At 70.6% G+C, this 14,735-nt stretch overlaps 3 protein-coding genes across 3 annotated transcripts; 1 reads left to right on the top strand and 2 right to left on the bottom strand.

The window, feature by feature from the left end:
* Positions 1–1,065: 1,065 nt before the first annotated feature.
* On the bottom strand, positions 1,066–2,693 carry KCNE3 (potassium voltage-gated channel subfamily E regulatory subunit 3). Its single transcript, XM_064144106.1, has 2 exons — positions 2,575–2,693; positions 1,066–1,471 (listed from the first exon to the last, which is right to left on the bottom strand). Exon 2 carries the CDS (start codon positions 1,467–1,469, stop codon positions 1,173–1,175), a length of 297 nt encoding a protein of 98 aa, XP_064000176.1. The 5' UTR covers positions 1,470–1,471; positions 2,575–2,693; the 3' UTR covers positions 1,066–1,172.
* Positions 2,694–2,909: 216 nt separating this feature from the next.
* LIPT2 (lipoyl(octanoyl) transferase 2) lies at positions 2,910–4,298 on the bottom strand. The gene is given in 3 exon segments (XM_064144104.1): positions 2,910–3,388; positions 3,796–4,133; positions 4,135–4,298. Coding segments are annotated over 3 exon segments (720 nt in total). The 5' UTR covers positions 4,284–4,298; the 3' UTR covers positions 2,910–3,155.
* A 1,875-nt stretch (positions 4,299–6,173) lies between these two features.
* Positions 6,174–14,638, top strand: POLD3 (DNA polymerase delta 3, accessory subunit). The gene is made up of 13 exons (XM_064144103.1): positions 6,174–6,249; positions 6,281–6,396; positions 7,249–7,304; positions 8,001–8,103; positions 8,284–8,323; positions 9,061–9,193; positions 9,444–9,711; positions 10,561–10,627; positions 11,191–11,359; positions 12,286–12,455; positions 12,969–13,027; positions 13,522–13,609; positions 14,229–14,638. Exons 2-13 carry the CDS (start codon positions 6,337–6,339, stop codon positions 14,438–14,440), a joined length of 1,425 nt encoding a protein of 474 aa, XP_064000173.1. The 5' UTR covers positions 6,174–6,249; positions 6,281–6,336; the 3' UTR covers positions 14,441–14,638.
* The last annotated feature ends 97 nt before the right edge of the window (positions 14,639–14,735 follow it).

The raw sequence follows: 14,735 nt of genomic DNA, 5'->3' as shown, positions 1-14,735 counted from the left end.
ACCCTCACAGCTTCATCACCCTCACAGCATCCTCACCCTCACAGCTTCATCACCCTCACAGCCTCATCACCCTCACAGCTTCATCACCCTCACAGCTTCATCACCCTCACAGCATCCTCACCCTCACAGCATCCTCACCCTCACAGCTTCATCACCCTCACAGCTTCATCACCCTCACAGCATCCTCACCCTCACAGCCTCATCACCCTCACAGCTTCATCACCCTCACAGCATCCTCACCCTCACAGCTTCATCACCCTCACAGCATCCTCACCCTCACAGCCTCATCACCCTCACAGCTTCATCACCCTCACAGCATCCTCACCCTCACAGCCTCATCACCCTCACAGCTTCATCACCCTCACAGCATCCTCACCCTCACAGCATCCTCATCTTCATAGCTTCTGTCCCCTCCTGTGCCCTCTGTGCCCACAGCTCCAGCAGCACCCCCCAAGGGGGTGCCCAGGAGGTGCCCTGTCCCGGGCTGGGTGCCCAATGCCAAGCACTGCCATTGAGGGCACCTCAGCAGCACTGCCAGGTTGGTGCCAGCTGTCAGCACAGCCCCGAGGGCACAGGAACCAGGCAGGACCCAGCGGTGCCAAGCAGTTCTTTAATGCCAACCCCCAGAGCCCCCAGCCCAGCCAGGCAGCTGCTGGCAGCCCATGGTGGGCACCACTGGCACTTCCGGGCCAGGAGCTGCCTCTGCCACCCTCCCCGGGCACAGCTCAGCCCTCTGGCACCTGCCCCAAAGTCACTTCGTGCAGCTGCTGCCCGCGCCCAGCACAGCTCCTGCCCAGGCAGGGCACTGCCAGCAGCCTTGGCATGAAGTCACCACCACGGCCCCGGGGCAGGGCCAGAGGAGGGCACTGAAGCTGGGCAAGAGGAGATGGCATCAGGGTGTGCCAGGGGCAGGTTCAGGTTGGCCTCGAGGAGCAATTTGTGCCCCTTGAGGGTTGCCCAGGGTGGCAGTGCCAGCTCAGAGGGTGGCTGCGGCATAGGGGCTGTGCTTGCTCAGATGATTGCTGTGGCTGTGGCAGGGAGGCTGTGCCCGCTCAGAGGGCAGCTGTGGCAGGGAGGCTGTGCCCGCTCAGAGGGCAGCTGTGGCTGTGGCAGGGTGGCAGTGCCCACTCAGAGCACAGCAGCTGTGGCTGTGGCAGGGTGGCAGTGCCCGCTCAGAGCACGGCGGCTGCCCTGCCCTTGGCGTAGAGCGGGCAGGGCTCCTGGCAGCGCTCCTGGCGCCGTGCCCGGGTGTAGCCCAGCACCAGGCTGCCCACGGTGCCCGCGAACAGAGTCATGACGAAGAGGATGTAGAGGAAGGCGTTGGCATCGCGGGCACGGCCCGGCCCGGCCCCGCTGGGCACCGCAGGGCAGAGGCTGCCCCCCTGCAGGGTGCGGTTGAGGGCACCGAGCAGGGCACTCAGGCTCCGCTGCCAGCCCTCGGCTGCCACCGTCCCGTTGGGCTCCTGCATCGCTGCCAGGCAAAGGGAGGCTCAGCTGCGGCCCTGCCCGGGCACTGTGCCCACCCCCCCACTCCCCCCCACCCGGCACGGAGCCTCTGCACCTGCCCAGGCACCTCTGCCCTCCGGGGGGCACAGTGAAGGGTGGCACAAGGAGGGGCTGGCACAGCAAGGGGCTGGCATGAGTGACTGGCACAGTGAGGGGCCAGCAGGGAAAGGAACTGGCACAGTGAGGGGCTGGCATGGGGAGGGGCTGGCAGGGGCATGGTGGGCACCACGCAGGGCACAGAGGCAGCCCCCAAGTGCTCCTGGGTGGGTGGGGGTAAGTGGGCAACCTGTGTGCCCCCTGCCAAGGCCCAGCTCTGACCCCCCTCCAGGGCTTGATGCCCTCTGCCAACCCCCCCGGACCTCCCCCGTGCCCCAGGTGCCCTCTGCCAGCCTCCCACCCGGCCGGGAGCGCGGGCAGGGCTGGCAGGGGGCACCCAGAGCCCTCCCCTGCCCACCCTGTGCCCGCAGCAGCAGCGCTGCCCCCGCAGGCGCCCCCGAGGTGCCCCTCAGGAAGGGGCAGCGCAGAGCCAGGGGAGGACCCAGCAGGGAGGAGGAGGAAGAGGAAGAGGAAGAGGAGGAGGGGGAGGAAGAGGCTGAGCAGGCACAGCCCCGGGGGGGCTGGAGGTGGGGGCGGGGGAGGCTGAGGGGGGCCTGGAGCTGGGGGGGCCTCGGGGGGGGTGGGAGCTGATGGGGGGGGCTGGGGTCCCGGGGGGCTCCGGGGGCTATGGGGGGTCCCAGGGGGGTCCCGGAGGGTCTGGGGGCTCCGGGGGGGACTCAGGGGGGGTCCCGGGGGGGTCCCGGAGGGTCTGGGGGCTCCGGGGGGGGGCTCAGGGGGGGTCCCGGGGGGGTCCCAGAGGGTCTGGGGGCTCCGGGGGGGGCTCAGGGGGGGTCCCGGGGGGTCTCCCGTCCCCGTCTGGAGGCTGGCAGCAGTGGGTGAGGTTAGGAGCATTCGGTGCCAGCTGGGGGGGGTCGATGCCAGGAGAGCTGCCCTAAGGGAGGGGGTGCAGAGGCTGGCAGCACGGGGGTGAGGCTGGCACAGCTGGGTGGGCAGGGGCAGGCTGGCACTCACCGAAGCCTGTGCCCGGTGCTCTCCTGCTGCCGCCAGGCGCTGCCGGGACTGAGGGCTCCGGGACCGGCAGCAGCTTCCCGCTCCGAGCTGCCTCCTCCCCCTTCCCCCCCTCCCGCAGGTGGGCAGTGCCAAGCTTGTGCCCACCCCGGCCCACCTCCTAGGGCCGGCCCCAGAGATCGTTAACCCCTCGGTGGGAGCAGGCAGTTGGCAGTGCCAACCTGGCACAAGGGCTGGGCTGGGTAAAGAAGCAAGCTCAGGACCCCCTCCCACAGGCAGTGCCAACTTGGCACAGGCTGGCACAAGGGTTTAGGGAGCAAAGAAGCAAACTCAGCACCTCCTCGACAGCTCTTTATGGACACCCTCCTGGCAAGGGCACACTCAAAGCTCCTCCTGCCCAAAGGTGCCCACCTGGGTGGGCACAGAGCTGGTCTCAACCCCTCTCTTTACTTGGGCACCCATTCGGGCACCTTGCCCACTTGGGAGGTCTCACACAAGCAGAGGCTGGGCAAAGCTGAAAGCTCTGCAGGCACAGTCCGGGGTGGGCAGCAGAGCGCAGCTGGCACCGTGCCCAGCTGGCACCGCTATGCCTCCAGCTGGTCATCAGAGAGCAGAGTGCACTGGAAGACCTCCTGGAAGGCCTGCAGGAAGGGTGGCAGCACCTGCGGGACTGGCACCGGGCGCCCGAGCTGCTGGCTGAGCGAGGTCACCCCCGTGCCCGCCAGCCCGCAGGGCACAATGTGCTGGAACCAGCTCAGGTCCGGGCAGCAGTTCAGTGCCAGGCCGTGGGAGGTGATGTGGTGCCCGCAGTGCACCCCTGCAAGGCACGAGGGGGGGAGGCAGGCGGCTGGCACTGCCCACCCGACGGCACCCAGCTGGCAGCGCCCACCTGACGGTGCCCACTCAGTAGTGCCCTCCCAGCAGCACCCAGCTGGCATCGCTCCTCCCGGCCCCGCAGCCCCTCCCCGGCCCCGCAGCCCACCCCCGGTCCCGCTGCCCATCCCCGGCCCCGGTGCCCATCCCCGGCCCCGGTGCCCCTCCCGGCCCCGCTGCCCATCCCCGGCCCCGCTGCCCATCCCGGTCCCGGTGCCACCCCCGGTCCCGCTGCCCACCCCCGGTCCCGCTGCCCATCCCCGGTCCCGCTGCCCATCCCCGGTCCCGCTGCCCATCCCCGGTCCCGGTTCCCACCCCGGTGCCCGCTCCCGGTGCCCGCCGCCCGCTCACCGATGGCGCAGATTTTGCTGTCGCCCACCCAGACTCCGGTGAACGGCGGCGGCAGAGCCCGGGCCCGGCGCAGCCCCAGGCGGCGGCAGAGGAGGACGATGGAAGCCTCCAGGCCCCGCACGTAGGCCCGCAGCGGCAGGCGGCGGCGGCGGAGGTCGAGCACCGGGAAGGCGAGCAGCTGCCCGGGGCCGTGGTAGGTGATGTGGCCGCCGCGGCGGACGCCGAGCAGCGCCGCGCCCCGGGCCCGCAGCCGCTCCGCCAGCGCCGGCGCCGGCGCCCCCCGCAGCCCCCAGGCGTACACCGGCTCGGCAGGCTCGCTCAGCAGCAGGCTCTCGGCGGGCAGGGGGGGCGCGGAGCCGCGGGGGGGCGCGGAGCCGCGGGGGGGGCCCGGAGCCGCGGGCGGCCGCCACGCAGCGCTCCTGCACCCGCAGCGCCTCGGGGTACGGCCGCAGGCCCAGGCGGAGCAGCCGCACCGGCGGCAGCGCCATGGCGGCCGCAGCGCTACGGCGGCCCAGGGCGGACACAAGAGCCCGCGGCGGGAGGCGGCGGCTGGGCGCGGCTGCGGACCGAGGGGCCGGGGCGGGCAGGAGGGATGGGCCCCGGGGGCAGGGGCACGGGGGAGATGGGCACCGAGGGAGGGCACTGGGGCTGTGCCCAGGGGCGAGTGCCAGGGCTTGAGGAGGGCATAAATGCCAGGGATGAGGCTTGGGGGGTGGCTGATAGGGGCCGGAGGGAAGGAGGTGGGCACCAGGGTGGCACAGGGTGGCGCAGGCCCCACGCTGGGGCTGGGCAGCTTCAGATCTGGTACCTGAGGTGGCACCTGAAGGTCACAGAGCATCGGTGTGGGCATTGTGCCACTGAATGGGGCAGGGCTGGCACCGGAGGTGGCACCCGAAAGTCACAAAGCATCAATGCGGGCATTGTGCCACTGAATAGGGCACAGCTGGCACCTGAGGCGGCTCCTGGAGGTCAGGGAGGGTCACTGTGGGCATTGTGCCCCTGAATGGGGCAGGGCTGGAGGGCCTGAGGGGGCACTGGGGGGGCAGCTTGGCAGGGGCTGTCTGCAACCCTCAGAGCCCAGCCCTGGCACCCTCCTGGGCAACCACAGCCCTGTGCCCCTTGCCAGAGCTGTCTGCTGTGCCCTGGCACTGCCCCTGCTGGCTGCAGGCTGGCACTGGGTGCCCCCCGGGCAGGTGCCCTGCTGTGGTTGTTAACCTTTCCCACGGTCCTTGCCCTGCAGCTGGCAGCAGTCCCCAGCTGGGCCGTGCCCGTGCCAGGCTCTGTGCCCTTGGGCACTCTGCCCCCTTTGAAGCCTTCTGCTGAGCCTTTGATGGTGCCAGGGCTGAGGCCAGGAGCAGGAGGAGGAGGAGGAGGAAGTCTGTGCGGAGCTGTTTGGCTTGGCAGGGACCTGGGAGCTCTGCCAACCCCCCCGCAGGCAAGGGCACCTCTGCCAGCCCCAACCCCTCCCCCAAGGGCAGGGGCAGCTCTGCCAGCCCCCCCCAACGAGCATGGGGCACCTCTGCCCTGTCCCTAACCCTCCCCCCATGGCATGGGCACCTCTGCCAGCTCCTGTTTGCCCTTCAGCCCCTGGCACCCCTAGCCTCCCTGGGCAGCCTGTCCCCGAGTGCCACCCTGGTGCCCCCCAGCTCCAAACCACTGCCCCTGGCACTGGGAGGGGGGGAGGTTTGCATCAGGGTGGTGAGGCCAGAACCAAGCCTTCAGCCTCAGCTGCCCCTGCCCTGCCCTCTTGGCACCTCCTCGCACCCAGAAGGTGCCCACCCAGCCCCAGGAGTGCCAGGGGGCACCTCACAGCCCCAGGATGGGCTGGGCAGGGAGGGCACACGAGGAGGCAGAGGAGGAGGTGGAGAAGGTTGGGGAGGGGAGGAGGCAGAAGAGGAGGAAGAGGATGTTGGGGGGGGAGGAAGCAGAGGAGGAGGAGGAGGTTGGGGGGAGGAAGCTCCGCGGGAGCCTCTCCCTGCCCTTACCAGCTCCCTCTCATTCTGTGTCTCCCTCTAGCGGCCGCCAGCGGCAACTGCAGCGCCCCGAGGCCACCAACGGCTTCTGCCCTGTGCCCACCCTGAGCTGCCTTGTGCCATCTCCTCCCCTGCCTTGTGCCATCTCCTCCCCTGCCTTGTGCCAGCTCCTCCCCTGCCCTGTGCCCTGTGCAGGGTGGGGCTGCGTGGGTACAGTTCGTGGCCGTGGCTGGGGACCCCTCGCAGGCCGAAAGCAGGCTGGGAGCCGTCTGCCCTGAGCGCGCAAACCCTTTTTGCCCCTAGGCGGCCACCGTCCCCTGGTTGCCATGGCAGCGGCAGGGCGGCCGCGGCCGTGAGCTGCGCGGGAAGCCTCTCGCATGAGGCCCGACCGGAGCCGACCGGAGCCAACCGGAGCCAACCGGAGCTCAGCCCGCCCGGAGCTCAGCCCGCCCGGAGCTCAGCCCGCCCGGAGCCCGCTGAGGCCCGCCCGGAGCCGCCCGGAGCCCGCTGAGGCCCGCCCGGAGCGCCCCGGAGGCGGCCCCGGGCCCGCGGGCGCCGCAGCTGCGCCATGGAGGCTGAGCTGTACCTGGAGAACATCGACGAGTTCGTGACGGACCAGAACCGCATCGTGAGCGGCGGCGGCGGCGGCGGCGGGGCCGGGGGGGCTCGGGCGGGACAGGCCCAGAGCGCTGCCTGCGGGGTGCGGCCCCGGGGCCTGCTCGGGCAAGGGCCATGGGCAGGGGCGGCAGGCCGGTGCCAGCCTCCGTGCCAGCCGCTGCGGGGGCTGCAGGCCATGCCCTGTGCCAGCCTCCGTGCCAGCCGCTGCGGGGGCTATAGGCCATGCCCTGTGCCAGCCGCTGCGGGGGCTGCAGGCCATGCCCTGTGCCAGCCTCTGTGCCAGGCCCTGGCGGGGCTGCAGCCCCCGTGCCAGTCCCCCTCTTCTGCCCTGCCCCCTCCCGTGCTGCTGGGGAGAGGCTGCGGGCACTGAGGCTGAGAGCCTGGCACAGAGCAGCCCCGAGGGCATCTGAGCAGTGAGCTCAGGGGGGCAAGAGGCTGAGGCTGGCACCTGCTGAGCAGTGCCAAGGGGCAGCGAGCGGCAGGCAGGAGCTGGCATGGGCAGCTGCCCGTGTGGGGTGAGGCTGCTGGAGCCTGGCACGGGCTGCCCAGGGAGCTGTGGGGTCTGTGCGGAGCTGCCGGCCTCTCCCTGGGCATGGTGCCCCTGAAGCAAGCAGCTAAGGGTGCCCTGCTGGGGGTTGGCATGAGTGGGCACCGGAGAGCCCTACCCACCTTCCCCAGCCTGGGCTGTGGGCACCTCCCTGCCCCTCACTGCTCATTTCCAAGCTGGCAGCTTTGGCAGTGCCCCCCACGGCCTCGGTGCCAGCCAGGGGCAGGGCAGGACACCCAGCTGGGCTGTCTGCCTGGCACCTGCCTGTGCCCAGGTGCCCCTCGGGTGCCCTGAGCAGAGCTCTGCTCCCTGCAGGTGACCTACAAGTGGCTGAGCTACACCCTGGGGGTCCATGTCAACCATGCCAAGCAGTAGGTATCGCCTGGCACCGCTGCCTCCGGCTGGGGACAGAGAGTGCTGCCACTGGGGGGGCTCCACTTGGTGCCCACTGCCCCTGGGCATCCCCAGGGCTCGGTGCTGCAGCCCTGAGCTGGGTGAGGCTCCCTTGGGCACCCTGCAGCTGGCACCAGGGGCACAGCAAGGCCTGGAAGGCTGCAGGCAGGAGGCACAGCGGGGCAGGGAAGTGCCAGGTTGGCAAAGGCCCCGCGGGGGAGGTTGGTGGCAGCAGCTGGAGAGGAGCCAGGGGGTGCCCAGGTGGGCAAGGAGGGCAGCAGCAGCCTGGCATGGAGCAGCAGTGGTGTGGGCAGCAGGAGCAGGGCAGGGATGGTGCCCCTGGGCTGGGCACTGGGGAGGCCACAGCTGGCAGCCTGGGGGCAGGGCTGGGCACCTGAGTGCCAGAGGGGATGCCCAGGGCTCCCTGGTGCCAGGCCAGCCTGGGGCCTGTCCCTACTCTGCCCAGTTTGATGCCTGCTGCAAACCAACTGAGGGTGCCCTCTGTGCCTGCTGCCCACCAGCAGTCTCAGGCCTGCCCCTGGGGAGCTGCAGAGTGCCAGGGGCAGGGTCTGGCCTTGCCAATGCCTTCAGCTGGCACTGGGGTTTAGTGCCCAGGGAGCTGCCAGAGCTGGGGGGGCAGTGTTGGCATCGTGCCCTGGCATCTGTGCCCGCAGGATGCTGTTTGAGTACGTGGAGAAGAAGAGGAAGGAGAGCTCTGGTGCCCAGCTCCACGTCACCTACCTGCTGGCAGGGGACCTGCTGCACGACGGGCACCTGGTGAGGGCAGCTGGCACCGCCCTGGGCACCTCGGCTCACAGCTGTGCCCAGGGCGGGAGGTGGTGCCCAGAGGGCTGAGCTGCCACCAGCCCTGCCCCTGGGCACCCAGCTGTGGGTGGCAGGGGGGGTGCCCACAGGGGGTGCCCAGCAGCTGACCTCTGGTGCCCTCTGTCCCTGCAGTGCCACAGGGTCGCGGTGGTGAGGGAGGAGCAGCTGGAAGGTGAGAGCTGGTGGGCAGGGGGCACTGGGCACAGCTCTGCCCTGCCCTCTGCAGGTGGGCACCTCTGTGCCAGCTGCTTCTCGGGGCTGGGGCCTCCTGCAGCCACAACTGTGGGCTCTGACCTGGCACTGCCAGCCTGGGGAGTGGCAAGGGACCCTTTGATGGGCGTGGAGCTGCTGGGGCAGGGCTGGAGGAGGGGCACAGCCATGCTGGCAGTGCCCAGTTTGGGAGAGGCCTGGCAGGGGCACAGCAGAGAGCTGGGCACAGAGTTGAGGGCAGGAGCTGCTGGGGGCAGGCCCAGGGGGGAGGCTTTGGAGCTGGCACAGGGAGGCTGAGGGCAGAGAGGAGGGTGAGGCTGGGCACAGCCTGGCACAGGGCGCCCAGGGAGCTGCCCCATGGCTGGCAGGCTGAGGGCACAGAGGTTGGCAGCAGCCCTGCAGGAGAAGCCTTGGGGGGCACAGGTGAGGAGAAGGTGCCCAGGAGGAGAGAGATCAGGGTAGGGCACAGAAGAGGGCACAGAGAGCCCAGGGGTTAGGGTTAGGCCCCAGCTGGCACCGTGCCTGGGCAGGCAGTTTGGAGGGGGTGAGCTGCCTGCTGTGCCCTGGCACTGTCCCAGGCTGGCACTGGCTGCCCTCAGCAGTGACTGCCTGGCAGGGGAGCCTGTGGATGGGCAGCAGCTGGGTGCCCAGCTGGTGGCTGGGCTGCACCCTCAGGCCGTGCCCTGGCACCCCCTGCAGCCAGGAGGGCCAAGCTGGCATCGCTCTGCAGCCTGCACATCTACAGCGTCCAGCGGGCACAGCTGCGCGACTCTGCTGCCCTCTACAGCGCCGACTACGACCTCACCAAGGCCGCCCTGGGCACCGCTGCCAGGTCAGCCCCCTGCCCCCCGCGGTGCCCATGGCCCTGGGAGCGGTGCCCAGCTGGAGGTGCCCGTTTTGCCCCCCTGGCATCTCAGCAGCTCCTCTGAAGCCTCTCCCAGGGCTGCCCGGGTGCCTGCTGTACCAGCCTCTGCTGTGCCCTGCCCAGGGGGCAGAGCAGGGCTGGGGCACAGAGATGCCAGTCAGCAGCGCTGGGCAGCTGCTTCAGAGGGCACTGAGGAGCTGCCTGCCTGCCCCCACAGGTTCAGTGCCATCCACTGTGCCAGCGCCGTGCCCAGGCCCCCCCCGGCAGCCCCTGCGGGCGAGGCCCCGGCGCAGGCAGCGCCCAAGGTGCCCCCTGGTGCCCCCAGCAGCGCTGGCACCGCTGGCACCACACCCCAGCTCAACGGGCAGGCAGCCTGCGGTGCCAGGCAGCAGCCCAAGGGCATCATGGGCATGTTCGCCAGGAAGGTGGCACCCAGGGGGCAGGAGAGCAGCAGGGACAGGGCAGAGGGCAAAGAGCCTGCGGCTGTGAGTGCCCGCGGGGGGGGCGGGCACGGGGGTGCCCTCGGGATCCTGGCAGCCCTCTGCACTGGGCACTGCCAGGGGCTGGCACGGACCGGCCCCCCCCCCACTCTGCCCCGCCCCCACTGCCCCGCCCCCAGCCCCCTCCGGCCCTGTCCCCCCCCCGGCTCTGCCCCCAGCTGTTGCCCCCCCCCGAGCTCCCCTCTGAGCGCCCCCAGCCCTGCCCTGCCCTGTGCCCCCCTGACCTTGCCCCCCCCAGCCCTGCCCTGCCCTGTGCCCCCCCGACCTTGCCCCCCCCAGCCCTGCCCTGCCCTGTGCCCACCCGACCTTGCCCCCCCCAGCCCTGCCCTGCCCTGTGCCCCCCCGACCTTGCCCCCCCCAGCCCTGCCCTGCCCTGTGCCCCCCCGACCTTGCCCCCCCCCAGCCCTGCCCTGCCCTGTGCCCCCCCGACCTTGCCCCCCCCCAGCCCTGCCCTGCCCTGTGCCCCCCCCGACCTTGCCCCCCCCAGCCCTGCCCTGCCCTGTGCCCACCCGACCTTGCCCCCCCCAGCCCTGCCCTGCCCTGTGCCCCCCCGACCTTGCCCCCCCCCAGCCCTGCCCTGCCCTGTGCCCCCCCGACCTTGCCCCCCCCCAGCCCGGCCCTGCCCTGTGCCCCCCCCGACCTTGCCCCCCCCCAGCCCTGCCCTGCCCTGCCCTGCCCTGTGCCCCCCCCGACCTTGCCCCCCCAGCCCTGCCCTGCCCTGTGCCCCCCTGGCCTTGGCCCCCCCCAGCCCTGCCCTGCCCTGTGCCCCCCCAGCCCTGCCCCAGCCCTGAGCCCCTCCGGAGCCCCCTGCTGCCCCTGGCACTGTGCCCGCAGGTGGCAGCTGGCAGCAGGGCCCCAGCCAAGAGCCTCCTGGGCAACTTCTTCGGCAAGGCTGCACTGAGTGAGTCTGGGCAGAGGGCACCAGTGCCAGGGTGGGCACCGCAGCACTGCCCCAGGCAGCCTGGCACAGCCTGCACACCCCCGGGGGGGCACTGCCTGCCCCCAGCCTTTGAGCAGAGCTGCCAACCCCCCGGGGCCCCTTGCCTGGCACCTGGGCACTGCCAGCTCCTCCTCCTGGCAGCCCCTCCCCAGTAGCTCCCCTTCAGCTGTGCTGGTGCCCTCCCTGGTGCCCTCTGTGCCCCCCATGCTGATGCCCCCTGGAGCTCTGCAGCCAGCCCTGGCTGAAGCTGCCCACCCTGCCCCGTGCCAGCTGCTGTGCAGGTGGTGCTGTGCCACAGCAGCTCTCTAGAAGAGACTGTGCCAACCTTTCTGCAGTGCTTTAGCTCCTGGTGCCCACCGAGATGCCCTCTTCAGCAGAGGATGGGGTGCCAGGCTGTGGCCTCAGGGGCAGAGCCAGCTGGGGCTGGCCTCGTGTCCTGGCTGGCACAGCTCTGCCAGGCCAGGTGCCCTCAGCCCTGCTGTGCTGTGCCCTCAGTGCCCGCCTGGGGCTTTGCTTCCTGCCAGGCAAACTCAGAGGCACTTCGGTGCCAGAGCAGCCCAAGGAGGAGGAGGAGGAAGCACAGGAGGAGGAAGAGGCCTCAGCTCCTGCAGCAGTGCCAGGCAGCAGCAGGGCAGTGCCCGGGGCTGGGGAGGAGGCAGAGGCTGGCAGGAGCCAGTGCCAGGACAGCAAGAGGTGAGGACCTCCCCCCTGGGCACTGCCAGCTGCTGAAGAGCATCAGAGCTGGGGGAGTGCCAATGTGGCAGGAAGGGATCTCTGGAGCCCACCCATGCCAACCCCCACACTGCCCCAGCAGGGCACCCCCAGGGGCACTGTGCCCAGGGAAGGGTTGGCAGCTCTGCGCAGCCTCCCTGGGCAGCCTGTGCCAGGCTCCAGCAGCCTCACCCCACTCAGGCTGCTGCTGGTGCCACCTCCTGCCTCCCCTTGCTGCCCCTTGGCACCACTCAGCAGATGCCAGCCTCAGCCTCTTGCCCTGCCCCCCAGCACTCGGCTGTGCCCCTGCCAGGGTGGGGCAGAGGGCAGCAGAACCTCCCTGGCACGGCTGCTGCCCACACTCTGCTCTGTGCCATGCCCCAGGGGGGCACAGAGGTGCCCAGCAGCCAGCAAGGGTGCCATGGTGGGCATGGAGCAGGAGGAGTGGGCAGGAAGTTGCCCAGGGGCAGCAAGCAGGGCAAGGAGAGGGCATTGCCCTGGCTGTGATGCCAGGGGGCACAGCTGTGGTGCTGAGAGGGCAGCTGAGTGCCAAGGGCTGGGCTCAGCACCACAGGGAGGGGCTGGGGAAGGAGCTGAGGGGGGCATGGGGGGCACAGGGGTGCCCAGCCAAGGACCTTGGGGTGGGCATGGAGCAGCAGTGCCAGGGAGGTTCTGCTGCCCTCTGCCTGGGCATGACACAGCTGCAGAGTAGTGCCTGGCATCTGAGTGGTGCCAAGGGGCAGCAAGTGGCAGGCAGGAGCTGGCATCAGCAGCAGCCTGGGCACGGGGTGAGGCTGCCCAGGGAAGAGCTTCTGAGCCTCGCCCCTGGGCACGGTGCCCCCTGGGCAGGGTGCTGCCGGAGGAGGCTGGTGGGGCGCTGGCAGGTGCCCGCTGGGTGCCCACCGCAGGGCGTCTGTGGCTTCCCCTGGCAGCGGCAGGAGGCTGCGGCGGGAGGAGGAGGAGGAGGAGGAGGAGGAGGAGGAGCAGGAGGAGGAGGAGCAGGAGCAGGGCCCTGGGCAGGGCCAGCGCCGCAGGAAGCGACTCAGGGAGCCGCAGGCCGACAGCAGCGAGGAGGAAGGTGAGGGCCAGGAGGTGCCCCTGGCACGGAGGTGCCCCTGGCACGGGGGGTGGAGGTCAGGCAGTGCCAGACCCTCTGCCGTGGGCTGTGCCAGGCTGTGCCCCTGGCAGGGGGTTGGCGCTGCTTGATCTTTACCCTCCGTGCCCCCTGAGTGGGCACCTCCTGAGCCCTGCTGCAGCAAAGCCAGATGATGGCACCCCCGAGCTGGCAGTGCCCAGCAGGAAGGAGCTGCTGGTGCCAGGCAGCTGCCAGAGGGAGGTCTAAGCGAGGCCTGGAGCAGGAGGCTGGGCACAGCCTGGCACGGGGTGCCCGGAGAGGTGGGGGATGCCCTCCCCTTGGTTGGGGGCACTGAGCTGTCTGTGTGGGCATGGCACTGCTGGTTGCAGGTTGGCACTGGGTGGTGCCTTTGGCAGATCCTTGCCCACCTATGCCATGCCATGGGCATGGCTCAGACTCTGAAGTGGCTGCAGAGGGCACTGCCAGCTGCTGCCAACCTGCTCCTGCCCTTGACAGGTGCCCAGCAGCCACCCCCGGCCGAGGAGGCTCCAAGGGCTGAGCCTGCGGGCACAGAGGTGAGAGCTGGGCATGGGCGGGGCACAGGCCAGGAGGAGATGGCATCAGGGTGTGCCAGGGGAGGCTGAGGTTGAGGCCTAAGGAACAATTTGTGCCCCTTGAGGGTTGTGCCAGGCCTGTGCCAGGCTGCCCAGGGGCAGTGGTGGAGTGGGCATGGCTGGAGGGGTTGGCAAGGGCCAGAGCTATGGTGCTGAGGGGCATGGGCTGGTGGTGCCCAGGGGCAGTGGTGGGGCAAGGCTGGTGGTGCCCTCCCCAGTGCCCATCCCAGGGGCACAAGCCCTGCCCTGCCCCTGCTGCCCACACCACTGCTGCTCCATGCCAGGCTGCTGCTGCCCTCCTTGCCCACCTGGGCACCCCCTGGCTCCTCTCCAGCCACTGCCACCAACCTCCCTCTCTGGCACTTCCCTACCCCTCTGTGCCCCCTCGGGGGCAGATGCCAGCCCTTGGTGCCAGTTGGGCACTGGTGCCCTCAGCTGTGCTGTGCCCTCTGCAGCGATGCCCACAGGGGGCAGGGAGGAGGAGGAGGAGGCAAAGAGTGCTCAAGTCCAAGATGTTCATCGACGAGGAGGAAGGCTGCATGGGTGAGCAGTGCCAGGGCCTGCCTGGCACAGCGGGCATGGGGGGCACCTCAACCTGCTAGCCTCAGCGGGCAAGGCACACAGGACGCTGGGCACAGGGGGCTGGGGGGAAGGGCACACAGGGAGGAGGGCACAGGGGGCTAAGGGGGAGGGGACAAGAGGCTGGGGTTGGCATCTGCTGAGCTGGTGCCAAGGGGCAGTCAGGAGGTGGCATCAGGAATCGCCTGTGTGGGGGGAGGGTGCTGGAGCCTGGCACAGGCTGCCCACGGGGAGGGTCCTGCCCTGCAGAGCTTCTAACCCCCACCCTGGGCATGGTGCCCATTGGGCAAGCTGCTGTGGGTGCCCTGCTGGCACTATGGGTGGGGGGGGTTGGCATGGGTGGGTTCTGCTGGGCTTTGGGGTTCTGCTGGCACTGCCAAGCTGGCAGCCACCTCCATGCCCCTGCAGCAGGGCACAGCCTGAGCCAAGGAGGGGTGGGCAAGGCCAAAGGTGCCCCCGGGGGGCCCTGCACAGCTGCAGCTCAGCTCCTCGAAGTGCCCCTTGGCACAGGGGGGCAGCCGTTTGCTGTGGGGTGGGCACAGGGGGCACAGTGCCTGAGCCTGCGCTGTGCCCCCTGTGCCAGTCACTGAGAAGGTCTACGAGAGTGAGTCCTGCAGCGACAGCCAGGACGAGTCCTGCGGCCCTGTGCCCGCCGTGCCAGCTGTGCCAGCCGTGCCCGCCCGGGCAGCAGCCCCGCCCCCCCGCGAGCAGCGCCGGGGCCGGGCGCGGGGGGCAGCAGCTGGCACCAGAGCCACCAAGCAGCCTTCCATCGTCGGCTTCTTCCACAGGAAGTGACCTGGCACCGCTGGGCACGGGGGCTGAGTGCCCTCTGGTGCTCTGTGGTGCCCCTCTCATAGGGCACCCCCGGGCAGAGCCCTGCTGGAGCTGCGGGCACAGAGGGCACTGCCCAGCTGGGGCCTGCCTGGGTGCCCTCAGGTGCCCGCAGCAGGGCCCTGGCACAGCAGCTCACAATAAACCTCTGCCCTGCTCTTCCCTTAGCCTCCTCCTCCTCTGCAGCTGGCACCCCTGTGGGCCCAGGGCACTGCTGCCTGGGCACAGACAGCTGCCAGGCTCCCCCCGCTGAGGTGGC

The sequence above is a fragment of the Pogoniulus pusillus genome, chromosome 6, assembly GCF_015220805.1.
Source record: "Pogoniulus pusillus isolate bPogPus1 chromosome 6, bPogPus1.pri, whole genome shotgun sequence".
Classification (NCBI taxonomy): Eukaryota; Metazoa; Chordata; class Aves; order Piciformes; family Lybiidae; genus Pogoniulus; species Pogoniulus pusillus.
This window is presented reverse-complemented; position numbering and strand designations above follow the sequence as displayed.